We start from the raw sequence: 22,536 nt of genomic DNA, 5'->3' as shown, positions 1-22,536 counted from the left end.
TATCAATGCTTTCATATCGATGCCTATAACCCCCTTAGTCTTGCTAATGGTTCTTTCCAGTAATGGTAGCATCAGCGTGGTGAAGGTGAAGGCAGCGTGTATAAACAGCGGAGAAGGAGTGAGCACTTAAACGGTTACATGTTGTAACAGCTACCCGTGAATCGAGATTTGAAGACCTTTTCGCTTGACCCGTCGGAAAACAGGAGAGACTCTATAACACAATGGTAAGATATTGCCAGGCTACGGCAGCTAATGTTGTTAGCTAACAGTGGCTAACGTGCCAATTCCCCAAGAAACTGGTAAAAAAAATTGGTGAGCGAGAGGTTGTGATAGCTTTATAATTAGAAGTAGACATTGAAAACTTAAAAGTAAGTTAAATGAAAAGTGTCTTGTTAATCCTATTCATGTGAGCTAGAGAGTTTACCCATGAACTCAAATGATCTCAAAGAGTCTCTAAAATCATTGTCAGCGTTTGTTGTGCCCTGCTCAAACAGTTGGACGTAAGTAGTAAAGTGGCATCTCACACAGCATTAGCAACTACATTACAAAACGAAGTTGTTATAGGTGTTTACTACAGCAGGATTAAAAACTTAACGTAGGTAGGTAGGTGGGGGGAAACATATTAGTTGACTGAAGTAAAAACTATTCTTTAAAACAAACAAACAAAGGAAATAAGTTTTGATTTTTGACAATTTAACCAAGTTTGCCATGGCGTCAGCCATAAGGAATCCGTGTTACGTTTGCTTATTGAGAACACTATTGCGTGACGATCCCCACGGTGTTGTATTTGTATTGTAATACAGTACTGAGCATTGAATCAGCTCTAGTTTATTTATATTTTGTTTCCAATCAGCCAGACTTTGTTGTATTGTTGAAAGTGGTCTTGAGTAATGCGCATTTAGGCTTTCAGAAGTCTTTCAAAGTTTCTCTCTGGCTTATTTTCTGTTTCTTTCAGCCCCATCGAAAGAAGAAGGCATTTATTGACAAGAAGAAGGCTGTGACCTTTCACCTCGTCCACAGGAGTCAAAAGGACCCTCTGGCTGCAGATGAGAAAGCGCCACAGCATGTCCTCTTGCCTGCCACAAAGGTACAACCTTGCTGTTCTGATCATAAGTCTTTTTACTCATGTTCACAGGATGTGTGTTTAATGATTTTATAGCTGATTTTAGCTTTTGTTGGTTTTTAAGAACCCTAAAGGGGGTTAAACTGTTCAGGACTTCACAATGAAAAAGGAATCAGCAAAGTCATTTGTCATAATTAGAGTTGTTATTTCTTCTTCTGTATTTGTCCAATCACGTTCTTCTGCTCTGATTTCCTTTGGTCAAACTAAAGGGGCTACAACCCGGTGGCTAATATTTCACTTCATTTCAGAAATGCCGCGTTAATGTGATGCTGTGATCATGTGTTTGTTGTTGCTTAGGTGGAAACGGAGAAGAGGCGTGAGGAGCAGCGGAAATTTGGCGTATTCTTTGATGATGATTATAACTACCTTCAGCACCTGAAGGAGGCGTCGGGCCCATCTGAGCTGGTGTACTCTGACAGACAGCCTCTTTCCCTCCAAGGTGAAGAGGAGGAGAATGAGGGGGAAAAAACCGTGCACAAGGACAATCCTGTGAGTTGCTGTGAAACATTTTTAACAGACTTGTGCACCATCTAGTTACTCTGAGGAATTGATCTAAAATGATCCCTGTGTTGTTCAACGAGCAGGCCGCCTCCATCAACCTGCCTTCTTCAGTGTTCGCCTCAGAGTTTGAAGAGAAGGTGGGACTTTTGAACAAAGCTGCTCCCATTTCAGGTAAACAGCCCATCACTTAAATGTGTTTTAGGACCTTTATCAAGCTTCTAAAATAATAGTTATCTTAATAACTTGGATATAAATCATCATTAAATACTGTCTGAATGTTGCCACACTAATTACTGTGTGACCCGATTTAGAAGATTTTTCTAAAACCAAACAAAACTGAAATTTTGCGTCTCATCAGCAGATTTGGGTCGTGCAGCAGAACAGCAGGTTTTAGAGCCGTGCTTGTCAAACATGCAAATTACAACACAATATGCAAAAATGAGTCATGTGGTGGGAGTCAGTTTGTGGTGTCATATCTAGAGACGGGAATTGATAAGAATTTAGCGATTCCGATTCCATTATCGATATCTCTTATCGATTCTCGTTGGCTCCACTTTGAGAGTCGCCGCCATCTCTAAGCAACATATGAAAGACATTACATTCATGCAAATTAATTACATGTTGTCTGCTGTTTCCCCTCTTTGTTCTGGTCATTGATAAAAATAAAGTTCTAACACATGATACATGGAATACTTTAAGGTAATGCAGTATGTTACTTAATTACTCCCTGGAGAAAGACGGTCGTTATACTACTCGTTCCTTTACTTTTATTTTACTCTGTAAACTGATCTGAAACACACAGTCTCATAACTTCAGTTAACAGTAGAAACCTACAGGCTGCAGCTCCCACACACCAACACAAACCCCTCTCCGTGACCCGTTTCTGCTTCTGCAGTAAAGTGAGCACAGCGTAGAGCTCAATACATCGATATTTTGTTTCACTATAATAATAGAAACATTTACATAAATATACTTTGTTTCATATTAAAGATAATGTGTTAATTCTAACATGTGATGCAACCTAAAGCCAACCTTCGGCTCCTGACGTCACAGTGAAACTGTCTTATACACTTTCCTCCAGGACCCCGGCTCGACATGGATCCGGACATTGTAGCTGCGCTCGACGATGACTTTGATTTTGAGAACCCCAACAACATCCTGGATGATGATTTCATCATCAGAGCAAACAGTGGGACTGGAGCTGTGGAGTAAGAATTTCAATAGTCAAAATTTTCTTTTTATTCCTCAAAGGTTATTTTTGTATCTTTTAAAAAACGAGATTATTCCAGATTTGTGATTCTAGACATTTAGAGACGTTTGTAAAGCCCGAATGAAACTGTAACTGCAAGGCTGATTTCTATGCCTAAAAATTCATTTTCGCTACAGCAACATTGTTTAAATGTGACTTTTGGTGCCTTAACTTTTATAACACAATCAGAAAAGTATTTTCTGATCACCTCTAAAACTTGAGCTGTATCTCAATTCATTTTGAATAAAACAGGAAGACAGAGACTCACTGTTCCTTACTGCTAAAACGCATTTTGTTCCAGGGCTCGCAAAATCGCTAGCCCAACGTCCCGGTGCTAGCGATATCTCCGGTCGGGCGACCAAAATCTATCTCAGCCCCGGGGCTGCAAAAATTCTGTCATATCCTGTTGTAATTGTTTGTATTTGTGTAACCTGTGATAGAGGAGACGGTCACGATGATGATGACGAGTGGGAGGACACAGATGAGGAAGGCGACTTTGACTCTGAAGGCGGTTTTTCCAGCAACGAGGACGCGGAAGGGGACGGCCGAGGTCGAGAGTTTCTGTTCATGGACGAGGAGACGAAGAGTCGCTTCACTGAGTACTCGCTGACTTCGTCTGTGATGAGGAGGAACGAGCAGCTCACCCTGCTGGACGACCGCTTTGAAAAGGTGAACATTTTTGCATTCGTATGGAGTCTTTTCTCTGTCAGGAACTCTCCCCATCTTCATGTAAAAGTACAGTGACAAATGAAGCACCTGAGATAAAACAGAGCTCACACTTCCTGTATGGTGCCGTTTCAGTTTTATGAACAATTTGATGATGTTGAGATCGGTCCGCTGGACAACGCTGAGCTGGAAGGGTTCATCGAACCAGACAGTGTTCGTCTGGATGAAGTCCTCAAAGACTACTTCAAACAGAAAGAGAAGGAGTGAGTGATATTTCATTCTTTTAGTGGTGTGGCTTTAAATGATCTATTTGATTACAGGGAGTGCAGAATTATTAGGCAAGTTGTATTTTTGAGGAATAATTTTATTATTGAACAACAACCATGTTCTCAATGAACCCAAAAAACTCATTAATATCAAAGCTGAATGTTTTTGGAAGTCGTTTTTAGTTTGTTTTTAGTTTTAGCTATTTTAGGGGGATATCTGTGTGTGCAGGTGACTATTACTGTGCAGAATTATTAGGCAAAAAACAAATATATACCCATTTCAATGATTTATTTTTACCAGTGACACCAATATAACATCTCCACATTCACAAATATACATTTCTGACATTCAAAAACAAAACAAAAACAAATCAGCACCCAATATAGCCACCTTTCTTTGCAAGGACACTCAAAAGCCTGCCATCCATGGATTCTGTCAGTGTTTTGATCTGTTCACCATCAACATTGCGTGCAGCAGCAACCACAGCCTCCCAGACACTGTTCAGAGAGGTGTACTGTTTTCCCTCCTTGTAAATCTCACAGTTGATGATGGACCACAGGTTCTCAATGGGGTTCAGATCAGGTGAACAAGGAGGCCATGTCATTAGTTTTTCTTCTTTTATACCCTTTCTTGCAGCCACGCTGTGGAGTACTTGGACGCGTGTGATGGAGCATTGTCCTGCATGACAATCATGTTTTTCTTGAAGGATGCAGACTTCTTCCTGTACCACTGCTTGAAGAAGGTATCTTCCAGAAACTGGCAGTAGGACTGGGAGTTGAGCTTGACTCCATCCTCAACCCGAAAAGGCCCCACAAGCTCATCTTTGATGATACCAGCCCAAACCAGTACTCCACCTCCACCTTGCTGGCGTCTGAGTGGGACTGGAGCTCTCTGCCCTTTACCAATCCAGCCACGGGCCCATCCATCTGGCCCATCAAGACTCACTCTCATTTCATCAGTCCATAAAACCTTAGAAAAACCAGTCTTGAGATATTTCTTGGCCCAGTCTTGACGTTTCAGCTTGTGTGTCTTGTTCAGTGGTGGTCGTCTTTCAGCCTTTCTTACCTTGGCCATGTCTCTGAGTATTGCACACCTTGTGCTTTTGGGCACTCCAGTGATGTTGCAGCTCTGAAATATGGCCAAACTGGTGGCAAGTGGCATCTTGGCAGCTGCACGCTTGACTTTTCTCAGTTCATGGGCAGTTATTTTGCGCCTTGGTTTTTCCACACGCTTCTTGCGACCCTGTTGACTATTTTGAATGAAACGCTTGATTGTTCGATGATCACGCTTCAGAAGCTTTGCAATTTTGAGACTGCTGCATCCCTCTGCAAGATATCTCACTATTTTTGACTTTTCTGAGCCTGTCAAGTCCTTCTTTTGACCCATTTTGCCAAAGGAAAGGACGTTGCCTAATAATTATGCACACCTGATATAGGGTGTTGATGTCATTAGACCACACCCCTTCTCATTACAGAGATGCACATCACCTAATATGCTTAATTGGTAGTAGGCTTTCGAGCCTATACAGCTTGGAGTAAGACAACATGCATGAAGAGGATGATGTGGACAAAATACTCATTTGCCTAATAATTCTGCACTCCCTGTATTGTGTGTGGGGTTTTTCCCCTCTGTTTTGTGGATCAGGTTTCTGAGGCCGGAAGATTTAGGTCCCAAAGAGCTTCCTGTTGTGAGGGAGGAGGAGGAAGATGAGGATGAAGAAGAAGAGATGGAAACCGTTGTTGTTGAAGCTCCAGAAGAGAAGTGGGACTGTGAAACAATCATCAGTGAGTTTTTATATCATGTTATGTAAAGTTCTATTTTTATCTCATCACTGAGTTTTATTCTGAGCTCTTTTATTCATCCAAGTTTTTAACATTGTAAACAGATTTCTTGATCTGTGACATCGTTCGGGAGAACAAACAAACACATTCATCTTTCCAGAGATATTTAAATGCAGAATGTTACTGCATAAAAGTCTTGAGCCCTCATTTCTTTGTATTTCACGTCCACTTTTTTAATGTAATTTTTCAAGTTCTCCTGATTCTCTGATGGTTTTTTCAAAGTGTTTCTTTAGTTTTTCATACATGAGCATTTTCATAGGAATGTCTTTTTTGTGTTTAGCCTCTGAACCCTGCAATCCACCTGGAAGTTTGGCTGTAAAGTGACAAAATCAATCTGTCTTCAGACAGCACTACCTTGTGAATGCTTTGTGCTACCATGACAAACCAAATATCCCTGTAAAGCTCAGCTTCTGTTCTTACTGACACGTTTCAATGTTGCCTGTAACAGAGTTACACTCATTTAAAAGGAGCTGTGAAATGGCCCTGCTGACGTGCCGGTGGTTTAAAAAAAAGAAAATTTAACACTGACCTGTGAAGCATTGAAGGCTATAAAATCCCTCTAACTGAAGGAATGAAATGACAAAACTGCTTCAGATGATCTCTTTAGGCATGTTGCCTCTTGCCTAAAGATATAATCACTACAAGCCTTTTCAAAGAAACAACTTCCCATTTCTTTAGCTGCATTTACAAAAATGCCATAGATAAGTTTGACAGGCATAAAATAATATTTATTGTACCGGCAGCGTGATTTTCAAAGCATTATCAGCCAAAACTTGGTATGACACAGTGTGGTGAGCAGTGCCTTTAATATGTTAAGGGAAAAGGACATGTGGACAACAAAGGCCTGAATGATGCATCTGGCTCCTATGTTGAAGCATCTAGTTTTTAGCCTCATTAGAACTGGATTCAGTGGAAGGATGGCTGTCAAAAAATGTGAAGAAAAGCCAAAGTACACAAGAACTGGACTGAAAATCAGTGGCAGGTCTTAATATGAGACCTTTGGCTCAGATCACTGGCAGGAGGTCTGAGATGGTACAACAGTGAGAATCTACAGACTTGTGCAAAATAGTATAAAACAATTATTTTGGAAGTCTTGCTGTATCCTTTATGGATGAGTGCAGCTCCAACAAACTGAGACTGTTGAGATTACTTTATGGTGTTGGTTTAATTTATTGTTCAGTAGTGGTGGGAAGTGTAAAATATCTTTATTCTACAGATGATCCATTTCTTTTCTCCTCCAGGTACATACTCCAACATGTATAACAGACCCAAAGTCATCGAAGAACCTCAAAAGGTAAAAAACAAAGACTGGATTTTGTTTTTACAAATGTTAAAGAATATAGCCATGCATGCTCGATCTTCCTGATTATTAAGTGGATTCGGTTCATCTGGACGTAGCGAGAAACGTTTAGTGGTCTCTCCACTGAAAACGCTTCGTCCAGAATCAGAGTCAGACCTTCAAAATTCTGAAAAACTCTTGAATCTATTTCATTTTCATCCTGTTGTTGTTGTCAGTAATGTGACTTATGAATCCATCCATTTGCTTCTGCTTATCCTTTTCAGGGTCGTAGGGGGTGCTGGAGCCTATCCCAGCTGTCTCGCTCTAAGACAGCTGGGATAGGCTCTTATAAAACGCTTAGAAAATGTGTCATTTTTTAAGGTTTATTATTCATGTTTATTCACGTGTGGTCTGAATTGAATTGTCTCTCTCTTTAGCCAAAGCCGATCCGTGTTTCCAGTAAGACGGGCATCCCTCTAGATGTGCTCCCAGCCAGAGGCCTCACAGCCAAGCAGGCAGAGCGCATGACGAGAATTAACGACACAGACCTGCCTCGTGTCTCCGCTCAGCCTCGAAGCAAAGAGGAGAGCAAAGGAGAGAGGAAGGCCAGGAAACAGGCTATCAAGGAAGAACGTAAGGTGAGGAAGTCTGTCCCGGCCTCTGTTTAGAACCAAATGATGAAGTCACAGCACCTGTGACCTGACACGAGCAGGTCAGCGAGCTGTATCTGAAGTCACTGCTGTGACAGTGGATCAGAGACGACTCCTCTCAGCACCATCTAAAATCAGCTGTCTGTCTCCATCATCAGCACGAGTTAATTTTGACCTAGTCTCTCTGTACTGCTGAGCCCCAAATGTGGATTAGTACACTGCTGAAAATATTCTCCTTTTAACAGAATAAAACGACACTGACCAGCTGTTTTTTAGACCAAGTGTTTATGAAGTGTTTGTAAAAATTGAGAGCGAGGAGCCTGTTTGGGGAGACAGATTATTGAGGACCAAGTCAATGTTGGTTTTGTTCTTTTCTTGGAATTTGTTGACAGTCAGAATGACAAAGGTCTAATTCTTTAACCCAGCCTAAGATTAACGAGCTGAAGAAGTCATTGAAAGGAGTCTAATCCAAGTGCAAACTGGGGTAAATACTTTGGTATCCTGTGCTGACTAGGCTCAGTTATTTATTTTAATGATGAAATATGTGATGTTACAAAGCCTTCCCACAGAAAGGAAGCTGTGATTATGCCATGAAGAGATTTGTAGAATATCAGTTTTACATTTTGATTCCTGATATTTTTGATTTTATTGTATTTTTTTTTTTCTTTAGGAAAGAAGAGTTGAAAAGAAAGCCAATAAAATGGCATTCAAGGAGGAAAAAGCCCGACAGGAGAAGCAGATGTTGAACCTGAGGACAAATGTTCAAGGCCTGAAGCTTTAGCAGCTGCCTGCCAGGCCTGTGCCGACACTGACTTTTCAACTGGTCACATGTTGCTCTTCACCTCAGTGGAGCTGCCAGAACAGGAAATCATGGCAAATGAGAGGTCTGAGGGGATGTTGGGAAGTATTGGTTCCCCAAATCATCCAATTCATTCAGGAAAGAGCAAAAATTGAATTTCATCTCCAGTAATCCGGCTCAGGATATCGTGCTGTCGAAGGAATACTGAAGGACAGGCTGTCACGCTTCAGTCATGCCTGTCAAATATGAATTTTGCGCCTTTATTAAAAATACTTTAATCCAGGTTTCTGAGATTCTTTCTGTAAGTCTTGTCATGCTGTACTTTTACCACAGGTGATAAGGTGGATGACTCAGTGGCTGATTCTGTGTTAATCATATCTAAGCAGCAATATTAATTTTATTATGGTTATTATCATCAATTAAAAAAAAACTCACTGTATATAATGTTTAACAGGTCTGCATTTTAGTTGTACACTTACTTTCTTATGGGCCTGTTTGTCTCATAGTGAATGAGATGCGTCCGGTCTGAAGAGCCGAGTTTGTACGAGTAGTTTCTGAGCATTTTTATGATTATAATTGTAGTAATTTGGTCACTATATGATGTTATGAAATAAGCTTACATTGATAAAGCTTATGTGTCTGTGCACAAACTTAAGATACACATTTAATAACATCTCTAAACTATTACTGTAAATACAAGAGGTTTATCTTTTGTGCATTTCATAAACTTTACATTTTGTACTAATTCATTGGTGTTCACTGAAGGGCTGAGATATCAACACATTTAGCATAATTAAAAGAAAAAACAACATCAATACAATTGAATTAAACTGATTGCTACACAAGACTTAAGTCCTTCTGTGCTGTTGTAGATCCAACTAATCACCAGCAGGGGCTGATGAAGCTCTGTAGTTGAAACAGGAGAAAGTGCTGTCCTCCTCTTCAAACAGAGATGAGCTCTGACGCAGGCAGCTGGAGGCGGCCTGCCCATCAAGCAAAACAGGGATCAGCTCCAGCACAAATTTTACTAACATTGCTATGGCAACTTGTTTGCTAGCCACGTGTCTAAACTTGAGCTGTGAGCAACAAATAAGGATAACGAGGTGGAGTACAAACAAGAACAATTTAGAGGGTCACTTTAAACACCTAACCTGCAACAATAAAGGAAACGCGCTTCTCTCCACGCTACGTTGATTTCACATCTTTACTGGTGGAATGTGAGATTGAGCCTGAAGTAAAGTTTTGTGAAGCACAAGCAGAGAAAAACAGGAAATTTAAAAAAGGCTCTTTGTAGATGTGTGTCTCTGCCTTCATACTTAAACAGAAAAATGACTAAAGTCAGGAGTTAAAGTGGGTATGGGGAAGAAAACAATCACTTAATTTAAGTTGCAGTAATTTCTATTGATTCTATTTCTACAGGGCCAGTGCAGGCTGTGATCAGCTGAGCTGTGCTGCTCTGACATCCAGATTTAATTGACTTCAACAGGATTAGAGCAGATCATGTATCATGCTGTCTTTATACATAAAGGCGACTGAATAATCAGTTAAAATTTACATGTTCCCTGTTACACTGATAGTGAACACCACGCAGCACTGTTACTGTAAACGTCACCACTGAACTGCAAACCAGTTTAACCTGCTCTGAACTACCACATCACTTTTACATGAGTTCATCTGCTGATCTGCAGATAAGCTTTTCAGGCCTGCTACTGAGAAAAACTTGTTCAGTTTTCTCAAAAGGAGTGGGTATTTTTTTTTTTTCCAAGAACACATCATGCTGAAATATGGCAAAAAAAAAAAAAAAAAAAAAAAAAAAAAAAGACACATAACAAAACCATGTATGCACACGTACAAAGGAAAAATAGTGAATAAATGACAGGAAAAAAAAAAAAAAAAAAAAAAAAAGAAATATGGCAAGTTATTGGCTCTTAGGAAATCACCTGAGTGGTGCAAAAAAAGTATCTTACTAGTGCCTAGACAACGTTTCAAATGGTTTCTTTGCCAAGTTGTTTGAATAGTGTTGCCTTTTTAAGGCTTTAATGAACCATGATCTAAAATACATGAGTCTGAAGAATTTTAAACATATAAAGAAATGATTGCTTGCTGTTCAAGACATTTTTGCTTCAGTTTGGAGTAGTAGTTCAATTTTTTTATTAGTCTATTAATTAGCAGGATTATGTGTTTTCTACCATCTTTGATTGTACCCTGCAATTTATGCCTGTAACTTAGTGAGCAAGTAAGAACCTTGTTGTTTTTATCCAAATATATGACTTGAGGTAAAATAAAACATGACAGCAACCAAAAGCCTAATATTGATGTATCTACACGTTGCCTTTAACACCAGTATTTCTTACTTTTGTTGGTTGGATCATAATCGAAGAAGTTATCTTGGCAAGTTTCAATGTGATATTATATAAACTTAAATAATGCTTCACAAAAACTAAAAAATACAAAAACACATTTTCTGGCCAGTTCAAATGTCCACTTCAGCAGCACTTCACTCAATTTATTAAAAAGCATGGCAACTGTTGACGACAGCATTTACACTAAAATATGAGCAAAATGAAAAGAGCACTGTATTTGGTCAGGATCGTGTCGTGGAAGAAATATGTATGATAATGCAAAATCATTACATTTCAGAAAATAGATATTACAAATATTCTTACTTTAAGTAATCCACAATGGAAGATTAATAGTTATATTAGAAAATTCTTTCCTTCTTTTCACCTGTAATGCATCCCCTTACATTTGATTTGTATTGGAACACTTCAAGTCACACCCAGCCATAAACAGTCGTCACTGCTGGCGATAAAATCATAAAAGTTCTGAATAAATGATCAAAACAAGACAGAAGCAATTTTCCGGGTTCCTGCCGATTTTAACGTGCCGTCTAATCCCCACAGGACAAAATGTGTTTACATTCCTTCTTGTTATGCAATAAAGGACCGCGTGCTGAGAGCAGGCCTAAATGTTTCAGTCAGAGGAAAAACTCATGTTTGATACGTTTTCATGTTATTAGTGATGCTGGAAGCAAACATTCTTGGTCAATGCACATAAAAAACTTAAAAAATCATTCCAGTGTCCGACCTTTAAAGAGAATGTGATCATATAAGCTGTACAAAAATACAACAATATTTTACATTCCCACATCATAGAAAAAAACAAAACATCAACCCTGAAGTAAACAACAAACCTGCGTGCTTCTGAGGCAAGCAGAACAAAGGCACTAACCCATGGCCTACAGAGCAGGTTTTGCCGGCTGCATAGGTGTGGCACCGTCAGCAACATTGAAAGGTAGTTGTGACACCTGCAGATCTGCTGTCAGGTGTGGAAAATTGCTGGTTTATCTCTGACTATTCATGCAAAACCCTTACAATGGCTCTAAGGCATTTTAAGAGTGTTTAAGGGTCAATACAACAAAAAGACAGAAAAACAATCATGTTTATTTACCCTGTTATAGATAGTTGGGTTTTATTTGAGCCACTGGCCTGGTGATAGACTTTCCCCCAGGGTGAGTCTCAGACAGGCTCCATTGTCTTAGATATAAAGTTAAGAGAACAGATGGACGGACGCCCCTGTCCCAAATGTCTCACACACACCGTCGGCTGGTATAGGCTCCAGCCACGCTATGACGCTGCTTTGATAAGCCCCAACACAAATTTAGAAAATGAATGGAAGCAATTGTTGTAGAGCACAATACAAAAAGATGCAAATACATTATATTTGTTTAGATTAGTTAATATGGTTGCAACTGCTTTCAATAGATCAAAGTAGTAGTTAATATTCCAACAACCTCCTTTGGATTAATCTACATCAGTCAGTCACCTCACTACACTGAAAAACGTCCAAACTGATCACTTCTCTGCAGCATGTAGCGAAAAAAGCACAATGCAGAGAAGCTCCACTCCACAGTGAAAGGAAACACTGTCACATAGCACTGCTGAGCCCGAAACAATAATAGGCAGGTGATTTTAATATTGTGGTGGATCACTTTATATATAGACATATATGTTAAGCAGAGATTAAAAGACGGTATATAAAAGTTGCCTATTATCCTTGTATCTGATGCAGGGGCAGAAACCAGCAGAGATCCAGCTAGCTGCCTCTGTAACCCGACAGAAAACAGCTGGAAGACAAAGATGTCCAGCTTGCTTCCCTGAGACAGCCAAGTCTGTCAGTGCAGTGTTAACCACTGGCCGAATATGTTCAAAAGGCAAAAATATAGTGAAGATTTCATATTGTTATAAACTCACATTCCAAAGGTGGGCTTAGACTGTAACCTTTGATGACCTGAGTTTAAACAAAAAAACAGCTTCAGTCCTCTGAGTCATGACTTACTTCCCAGTGTAACCTGTAACCATGTCTCCACCACCCATGTCCATCATCACATGTGGGCAGTCATAAGCAGACCTTTCTTCAATTGAAACACACTCCGTCTTTACCGAGTCATCTCCAGAGTCATCATCCGTCCCGCTTCTGTCAGAATCGCTGCTGTCCAAATGCGGTCTCTCTGCGTAGCAGGAGTTGCTAGGGTTGTAGTCAGAGCCAGCACTGCTGTTGTCTGCAGACTGACCGGTGTCCTTGAGAAGAACAGTTTCCTCGGGGTCGTCCTGACTGCTGCCTAAGCTTTCGACAGAGATTCGACTAATGTGTGGTCTGGTTGGGTTGGTTGGATGCTTGCTCTGATTCCCTGCACTGTCCTTCTGCAAGGTACAGGAACAGAAAAAGCATTTGGCACAAGGTTAAAAAAAACAAAAAACAGCTAAAGCAACATCATGATCTGCTTATTTTAGTTTAGTTTTTTATTTGACACCTTACCAGAGATGATGGTAGAGTATCTGAGGGGTTAAATGTCCATGCCTTTAGCTTACAGATGCAAGCTGTTACCACAATGAGAACAAATAAAAGCAAGGCTGACAGCACAGCTGCGAGTATCACCTCATTGGAACCTGCTAAAAAAACAAAACATACAAAAGGTTAATTCAGGCACAAAGTAAAGCTAAAACCAAACTAAACAAAAACGACATCAGTTGGTTCTAATTTACAAATCCAACCCATAAACTCATACAGGGCTGCATTTTTAAACATCTTCAGCCTGCAGTTACTATAGATCTACCACCCCAATGAGATGCTTGCTGTGCGATCACATGCAACAGATGCTCAGGACATGTGCTCACAAATTAGAGACGTGTTCTGCCAGGACATTCTGCACCCCTAACTCTAGTACTCAGCGGATATTTTCAAGCTTCTATGTTGATTTTTGTGGTGTTTCTCTTCTGAATGCCCTCCCATCAAGTTAATCATGTAGAAACCATGGCCTTATGATGACTGAACGCAGAGCATGAGAACCTTCACAGACGCAGAGCATTCAAATATCTCGGACACTACTTGAAAGAATGTTTTATCTACAAATTTACTGTCCTTTGGAAATCTATTTAACATGTAGTCACGCTAGCAAATTCTGACCATTTTTCACACCAGTATAGCACCAAAAACAAAATACTGAACTACTTCCTGTTGACAGATGTGCCTGTGCCTTTAGTTTCTCAACTTTGTTGATCCTAAAACCACTCGTCTCTGTCCCACACCGCCAATAAAAAACAAAAAATAAAAACACTTACGTTGGGGAGGTGAGATCGTGCATGTCTCTGTCTCCTTGAACTCCACCTGCTGAGCACCGACCCCGACAAACAACGTTCCACTCACATTGACGCACTTCTTCACACCCTCTTTGAATGACACATTATCACATTGGCAGATTTTTTCATCTGTGCATGACGTTGTAAATTCTCCCTGAAAGTCACAGAGGAATTTATTAATGTCTTGATTATTCAAGTTAATTAACAGAAATAATGCAGATCATGGTGGTTGTGACACGTAGCGCATTGGTGCGTTATTACCAACAGGTGGACTGCTCATGCTCATATCTGGCTCCAGGTATTAAATAAGTACTATATAATATACAACATCTTTATTCTTGATTTCCAGGAGGCAGTTAATATTGTCACTTCTAAATTTTTCAGATGTAGTTTACAACCAGCAAACTTTTGTCTGCAATAAAAAACACGAAAATATTTTTTGCGTCCCAAAAAGCTTCCTGAAAATGATCTTACAGACTCATAACTGCTTCCCAGAGCACAAGGATGTGAATTTGATCAAAATCTTCACTATCAAGACTCATTTTGGTCAGGAATAAGAAAAAGAAACATCTGTACAGACCCAGAGAAACATTTGAGCCTTATCATGGTCTTGATGCATCTCAATCATCCAGGAAAGTAAATCTCCAAAAAGTTGATTCTGTTCATCTGGACGTAGCGTTTTGTGAGGGAAACGTTTCGTCACTCATCCAAGTGACTTCTTCACTTCACTTCACTCCCTGTACAGCTGCTATACTGACATACACTTCACTTGGAGAGCAGATAGCCTGCATTTATCGCACATTTATCAAATGATTGAACTAAAATTCTGTATTCTGTTATAGCCAATAAACACGTGCAGCATGCAGCTTTCATGTTTATTAATGTGTTGATTCATTTTCTTCCTCATAAAGAATATGCAAGGTTTAAAATGAAATCACTACATCTTATAAGTATCATCACGGTTTCATTTGTCAAAACACATAAAAACACACAACAATTTTCAGCAGTATATGCCAGCCACCCCTTACCTGTTCATTTTTAACTGTAAAGTCGATTTGGTATTCACGCGTGTCCTTCTGTGCCATCTCTTTGTAGAACTTGAGGGGATTCTGGAAACTTACTGTGGACATCTTCTCCTTCAGTTCTATTTCTACAGGAGGGAACTCTAAAGAACCTAAGAAGAAGAGAAGAGATATCCAAGCTTAATCTCCATCTCTCTCACTTAAACCAGGCTCTGCAAATGTTTACTAGCAGCATTGCTTACATTTTGTGTCGACTGTGACGAAACTGTTAAAGGAGAAAGTATTTGACTTCTCAGCTTCAGACTTGATGCCTCCCTGTACAGCTGCTACACTGACATACATGAACTTGAGATATCTCTCATCCCCAGATTTCCAGATACAGTTGCTCAGGTCATACTCGTGATCTGTGGTTTCAAATGTACAATTCCTAAATAAAAAACAAAAGAACAAAGACAGATTAATCCCATGAATAATACTTTAAATATAGTGGAGGAAAGTTTAAGTTTCTCAAAAATAAAAGTCTTTCCAGAGTCTAATGCTGACAAACGGGAGCGCACAAAGCAACAGAACAAGCACGGCAGTGCATTTAGGCACCTGTATCACACAAAGTAAAATCCAAATAAGTTTGAACATAATGTATTATAAAAGCTCATTCTTACCATGGATGAAGGGTTCCTCTAAAGATTTGTGGTTGGGTTCTGTAATCCCAGCGGACAGAGACCTTTACATTTTGGCAGCTCACTCTTACATTTGTTGGAGGTAAAACTGCAAATAAGAAAAAGAGGAAAGAGACATTTATTTCATATATCCTGTTCAGAGCATTTTCCACCAGAAGTCAGACTTTATTTTTCTTTGGGAACTTTTCAGAAATTCGAAGAAATGAAGGAGAGAAATATTCAGCTTACCATCATTACTATAAATGGGGTGGACACAATAATAGAAACACCTGACTGCATCAGTGGCCCTCCCACATGGTTGAATCATGTAATCGAGCCTTATTATAGGGTTGCCTGGTTACACCCTCAGAGCTGAGGGGACATAAGAAAAAAAAAAAATCTGCCACCTACAATGTTGTTTTGTTTTGTTTGGGAAATTCTTCTGGGAAATTTGCACACAGGAACTGAAGTTTCATCATATCCACACCTCTGCTTGCTGCGTGTTGTTAGCGGGGTGGATGTTGTTAGCGGGGTGGATGTAGTTAGCGGGGTGGATGTAGTTGGGTTTTTTTGTTAGTTTTACACCAAAGAAAACATTTGTTAAAATTTCAACTTTCATACGTGCTGTCAGAGCTGGATAAACACATTTATCATTGGAGCCAATCAGATCTGCACAGACACGAACAGTCTATGCAGTTACCGTGCCGCTGCTCCTGTGTCGGATTTCACAAGAGAGGGAGTGTTAACGCATACTCTGTCTCAAGGTAAACTTACAGTGGCAGATGTAGCTGTTGTTTTTCTGGTTTCTCTCCAGCCTGTTTTGAGTCTTAAAGGGCGTGAACATCAACATTTAAGCAAAACAAGGATCCAAAGGTAATTGTCAAAAACGTTTGGTGTGGGCGGAAAAGCTACATTAAAGCCTTTACTGATCCATGCAAAATGAAAACCAAACTCGGAAAGCAAAGATAACTTTAAAGCAGAAATAGTGAAAGTTAATTACACCAGGAACATGATGCTGTCCATAACTACCAACCAAAACAATGACACTGTGTGGACCACAGAAAGTAGGCACTACAGAAACTTTTACATTTTTTTTTTTTGGGCTTTCTAATTATATTCAAGAAAAGATCATCTCTATGCGTTTTTATACAAATTTCACACAACAGTAATTTAGTTAGATAAACGGCACTACAGTCCAGAGGAAACACACACTGCAGAAAGTGTTTAGCGACTGGAGAACTACAGCCAGTATCAAACACTTCCACATCAGGTTCCAACCAAAATGTATAAACTGCTAAATCTTTAGAGCTTATTGTGTTCACTGCTGGTATTAACAACTTATCAGTCTTTGAACGTTTTGCAAAATCATATAATCTTTGCTGAAAGATATCGCGAGTGTGTGCTTCTCAGGACAACAGCTCAGGTTCAAGCTCCTTGACTCCATCTGCAGTAGATGAGCCATCCATCTTCAAATGCTCATTTTCAAAACAGCCACAGACAACAATCAAAGGTGTCAGGCGCCGTAAAAAAGAATAAATACACACACGGCTGCAGCGTTTGCTTCAAAGTTAAGTGTGCAGTTGACCTTCAGTTAACTTGACCTGTTGTGTAGATTTTCTAAATTTAACGGCATCTTTTGTCATGAATATGTTTACCTGAACGTACAACTCATCACACCATTCACAAAGTCATCACGGACTCTGCAGCAGCTGATCGCTTTGTCCTAGAGTCAGCTAACAACAGGGTCATCTGCATACTTTTAACATGATCCTGTTGCCATACCTGCTGTGGCACATAGCTATGTACAGGATAAATAATAGCAATAGCACACATCCCTGTGGGGAACCAGTTGATTGAAACGAGTTCTATTAATCTGGACTCAGATTCCTGTTAGTTAGAAAGTCAAGAATCCAGGCCTTGAGATTGTTATTCTAAATCTTTAAATGTTGTGAGAGACGTCTGAGGTGAAACTGTGTAGAAGGCTAAAGAACAATCCAAAAGTAATAGAGCTTTACTATTTCTCTCCAAGGATTGAACTGTTAGTTAGATCATAGTTAGAGTTCTTGTTGGGGGCTGTCTTATTTCCTATTAAAAGTAGTAGAACTCTGTCATGCTATTATGGGAAATTACTGTACATCTAGGAATATGAGTTGTTACAGCTAAAGTTAAATGAATGAATCATTCCAAAAGGGCAAGAATTAACCTGCCACTTCCGATCCCATTAGATGTTATTTAATAATCCTGCACAGAGTTCATGTGTCTGACGGATGGTGGAAACATGAGACGGTCCCGTGTTTAAGAAAGTTGGACGACTATAGAAATGATCAGTTTTAAAGATTGTCTGCTGTCTGTTGCTTGATTCATACTACTGCCCTAAAGTGCAGCTGTAAACCTTACATCTAAACCTTTTAAAAGCTAAAAAACACAACACAAACAAACATATTCTGATACCATAGGGTCAGAGGGTTAGGGGGTATTTTTGCGGTCATCATTGATGATGACTTGGCCCAACACAAGGTTAAATCAAAGAATTTGCCACATTGCTGTTTGTCATTTCAGGTGATATTTGAGACCTCTTTGAAAAAGAAAAACAATAAAGTGATGTTGATGTGAACACACTGAAAGTTAATGACTGCAGTTCACAGCCAAACAACCTCATCTCAAATGTGTAGGATGTGGTGGAGGTCAGATTGTTTGTGCAGGTCAACTTTCAGAGAAAACATTTTTCTTGATGGACCTGGGTTGGTCATATAATAGTTATAATGTTTGAAATTCCAATGAACGCCACCAAACCAACCACAAACAAACATACACGTATTTGATTTGATGAATTAAAGTGTGAGGACAAGGACATCAGAGTGTCATCAACTGACTTGTTCAGTTCTGTGGAATACGCACTGTAGCTGGTACCGTCCTTTATCAGACAGAACAGGTTTATCAAGACCTCACCCTCTTTCACAGTACAGTTTGCAAACACTCACAGTGCCCATAGTTGACCTTTGTTTTATAAGGGAAGTTTAGTGTTGCAGTTGATCAAAATTAGCTGATATGTGGTTCAGCATTGAAGAATGTCAGCGCGCCACAACAGGACCGGTTAGCTGTGTTCCTATAAATAGAACGACAAAGCATCTGAGAGGGAAATGACAACTTAAGCAAAAGGTTTTCCACTAAATGAAACTGTTCTTAAAAGTTTCTGTGAAAAGATTCGAAGCAAGCAGGGACAGAGCTACCTGATTACTAATTAAACTGATTGTAAAATGGCCACAATTATATGAACATCACCTCAGCAGCAGCCTGGACCTTGATCACATTTATAACTTTATATTTTCATAGTATCACAAAGTCTAAAAACACATAACATTCCCAAACACACCCACACCCACCTTTTCCTTAAATCATTAACAAATCGCTATCAACTTAGCTTCTGCTATCAAAATTAGCAGGTCTGGAGATGAGTTCCCAGAAACAGTGATTTGAAATAATAATAACGACATCTCACGGACACTGTACTGCCTATAGATAATGGCTGGAGCAGTCTTCCAGAGAAAGGGTGCGTGGCAACAACAACAACGACAAAAAAAGACGTCCAGTCTGAACAGCATTGCTTGCTCAAGCAAACTCATCAGAACAGCAGATGCTTGAAGGAAATGGAAATCTTTAAGAGCTTCAAATGTCAGCAAGACATCTACAGGTAGCTCTGTAACTGTTAGAGTAATAGTACACACAGAAAAAAGGGGCATGAATCCAACCTTCACTAGAAAAATTTGCTATTCAAAAAGAACTCTGAGGAAAACTACAGCGTTCCAGCAACCATACAGGAAAAGACCAGGTGTGGTGACAGAATGTGCTATGGACAGACGAGTCAAAGGTAGGGCTGTAAATGCTCTGTTTTAGGAACAGGACAGCTTGCAGTCATTCCCTTAACCATGAATACATCATGTCAGAAAGTGTTTGAGGATAATGAGAGATCACCTGTCAAATAGATGAGGTGCTCTCAAGAACAGCACAAAATTCCCATTTTAATTTCCCAACAACAACAAAAAAATACATTCAGGGTTATGGAATGGCCTGGTCAACACAAGTCCCACTGTTGGGGAAATTTGGAAAGGAGAACACACGTAAGAAAACCCTCAAACATCTTAGAAATCAAGGGGGAGAGGTCCAAAACTCCAACAGGTGACATTAAAGACCAGTGTAACATTTTGTTCAATTAAATTGAATTCATTTAATAAAAGATTTTCCTTTAGATTTTTGGTCAAATGTCTCACCTCAAAGAGGATAAAGTGTTTGATTATCCAAATGTATTAGAAAAGTGACAGCACACTGCATAAACACGTTACCTATGCTTTTAGCATGCCAATTTCATTAACCTTCACGTCGTTTGGGTGTTGTGATAACTTTTAAGTCATAGTCTTTACATATTTGTAGCAGTTTGATTGTTACTTTTATCACCATGTTTTTGTCACGTGCAACAATGTCCACATTTTACCAGTTTTTTCTCCTTTTGTGCTCAGCTCGTTAGACACATGCCAGGAACTTTAAATTACATGGTGACATAAATAAAACTTTATTAAGTGAACGTATGATTAATGATTGCCCTTAAAACAGCGCAAAACAGATCAACTTTGTATGTACTCTTCGGTGTATAAACTTGTCAATTTTATTGAACCCAAGGTTTGAAGAAACAGTGATTCTAAGATAAGTACTTAAAAGGGTCTACATACCAATCACAGCAGAAACCCCGCTGATCAGAAGGAACAGAACAGTCAACTCATCGCTCAGAGACATCGCTCCGACCTCGAGGCTGTGATAGCGACTATTCAAATTAAACTTCCTCTTCAGAGCCCAGGAGGCAAATAAAACGAATAAAACGTCAACTTGCCCTCATCGAGAAACAGACTTGTCACAACAACACGTGTAATTTCTCATCTGCGAGCTTATAAAAAATATTTTATATTTCACCACAAATCTGCTGATATCAGCGGACTCACATCATTAACGCTCCTACTCCGGCATGTGTCTAAGCGCGTACAACCGACCAAATTTACCTGGAAAACACCTAGGCGACGTCAACGGAAGACGCACTTGTATTTTCAAAACAAAAGCTTTAGACAGCGCACACATTTTCTCGATCACTTGACGCGCTTTTCTCAAAACAGTTTTCATAACTCAGGTATTTTTCACAACATAGACTCACCCTTTTCACATCAGCTCTCCGATCAATGAATGAAAACATTTTAACACCAACAACGTTTTAAGACTTGGGCACCATTTTTTTTTAAAATGCCTATTGTGGATGTTGGAGCTATTTGTTCTTTATTTTTGTTTTTGTTCTTATTTTTGAAATTAGTTAAAGTTTGTTGTTAGTTTACTTATATTTTGGGGTTTATTTGTCGGTTAATATTTTGTTTTAAATGATTTGTTTTGTTTGTTGTTATTTTGTTAAATTAGTCAGTAAGAGCTGTAGGGCCATTTTGTTTCTATAAATAAAGAGACTGGTATAGGACCAGCATGCATTGGGGTGGGCCTATGGTTTTTTTTACCAGAGCAGGAGAAGCAGTAGGAAGGATCTTGTTATTGCTTGCCAAATGGATAAATAAACCAAAACCAAAACTCTCAACTAAAAGGTTTGGACAATGGACTTCTTTTGCCTGCGTACGAAATATTACCTCAGTGCAGCAGTGGCTTGTGGACTTTAAGTTGTGGGACGTTTGATCTTACAAAAGTAAAGGAATTGCCACTACATAAAGTAAAAAACCTTCCCGTGGACAAAGGAATAATCCTTCATTAATGGATATAAGGATTTCAAGGATCACCGTCGAACTCGAATAAAAGTTATTGGATCGTCTGGTGAGTAATCCAGACGGATTTGATGTTGAGGCCTGGATCAACATGTCACTCGTTCATCAAAGCTGGTGAGTGATAATATTGTTTAAGCCGTAAAGGAAAACGGTGAAGCTATTGGAGTTTAAAGACATAATTTCACTACAAAGACTGATGAACTGAGTTTTGACGTACTAAATTGGTGCATAATTGGATCGCTAATTGAAACATGCCAACGCCCTCTGTGGAAATGTTTGTCCGCTGCAAAAGGCAGGTAAATGGATGTCATGTTTGTACTTTAGGCTATGGACTCTCAGTGTGCTGTGCATCTTTATAAAGTTTGAAATAATCCAAGAGGACAATAAAAATGTCGGATATTAAGAGTAAACGAGAGGATGACACTGAGATGCAAGCAGAGAAAAGAAGCGTTAAATTTACGCCAAAAGGTTTGGATTTGTATATAAAGACATGCCAAGAAAAGCGCAGTTCAATGTGTAAGCAAGCATCTAAGTACATGGGGAAAATTTCCGCTTTAATGACCTCACATGAAAACGTTAAGGAAGTGTCTTCTGAATTTGGGAAGTTTATTAAATGCTATCAAGATGCAAACGCTTTGCAAGAATCCTTTTTAAGTTTGCCACTGCCAGAAGATGAAGTGAAAAGGCAAGTTGCACATTTTCAGTCGAAGATGACAGCATTCTCTGTTTTTATGGACAAAATAAAGGTTTGGTTGCAGGAGGCGGGCGAGCCGTATACTGAACAAAACAATACTGTTCGCAATGATAAAGCTGTTGAAAGTTTGGATGAAATAAAACCTGAAGACAGTGTCTCTAATATCTCAAGTGTAAAACCACCTTCAAAAACACTGTCACAGCAAAGTCGAATTTCATCAACATCTTCCGCACGCATTAAAGCTGCGGCTGACAAGGCAGCGCTCATGGAGCGACTGGCTGCATTAAAGAAAAAACATTCTATCGAAGCGCAAGAGGAAAAACTGAGAAAAGAAAAGGAGAAACTGAGA

The 22,536-nt window shown here is 39.5% G+C and overlaps 2 protein-coding genes across 5 annotated transcripts; one reads left to right on the top strand and one right to left on the bottom strand.

The window, feature by feature from the left end:
- Positions 1–440: 440 nt before the first annotated feature.
- ltv1 (LTV1 ribosome biogenesis factor) lies at positions 441–9,222 on the top strand (the record flags this gene model as incomplete). The annotated part of the gene is made up of 11 exons (XM_085460723.1): positions 441–500; positions 956–1,087; positions 1,421–1,612; positions 1,708–1,795; positions 2,706–2,832; positions 3,314–3,542; positions 3,675–3,802; positions 5,451–5,590; positions 6,889–6,941; positions 7,364–7,564; positions 8,247–9,222. Coding segments are annotated over 11 exons (1,461 nt in total), but the record flags the coding sequence as incomplete, so codon positions are not given.
- Positions 9,223–12,126: 2,904 nt separating this feature from the next.
- Positions 12,127–20,739, bottom strand: ifngr1 (interferon gamma receptor 1). Of its 4 annotated transcripts, XM_085458277.1 has the most exons (8): positions 15,942–18,613; positions 15,696–15,801; positions 15,279–15,463; positions 15,043–15,188; positions 13,997–14,168; positions 13,194–13,327; positions 12,686–13,078; positions 12,127–12,655 (listed from the first exon to the last, which is right to left on the bottom strand). In XM_085458277.1, the coding sequence occupies exons 1-7, from the start codon at positions 16,018–16,020 to the stop codon at positions 12,710–12,712; spliced, it is 1,191 nt and encodes a 396-aa protein (XP_085314403.1). In that variant the 5' UTR covers positions 16,021–18,613; the 3' UTR covers positions 12,127–12,655; positions 12,686–12,709. The 4 variants fall into 4 exon arrangements, with proteins under 4 accessions (XP_085314403.1, XP_085314405.1, XP_085314404.1 ...); XM_085458279.1 differs by lacking the exon at positions 15,942–18,613 and adding an exon at positions 20,417–20,739 and having other exon boundaries at positions 12,127–13,078; XM_085458278.1 differs by having other exon boundaries at positions 12,127–13,078; positions 13,194–13,324; positions 15,942–18,614.
- Positions 20,740–22,536: the final 1,797 nt, after the last annotated feature.

This window comes from Copadichromis virginalis, linkage group LG6 (assembly GCF_057382275.1).
Source record: "Copadichromis virginalis isolate Kocher_CV1m ecotype Utaka linkage group LG6, C_Virginalis_male_GT1.1, whole genome shotgun sequence".
NCBI lineage: Eukaryota > Metazoa > Chordata > Actinopteri > Cichliformes > Cichlidae > Copadichromis > Copadichromis virginalis.
This window is presented reverse-complemented; position numbering and strand designations above follow the sequence as displayed.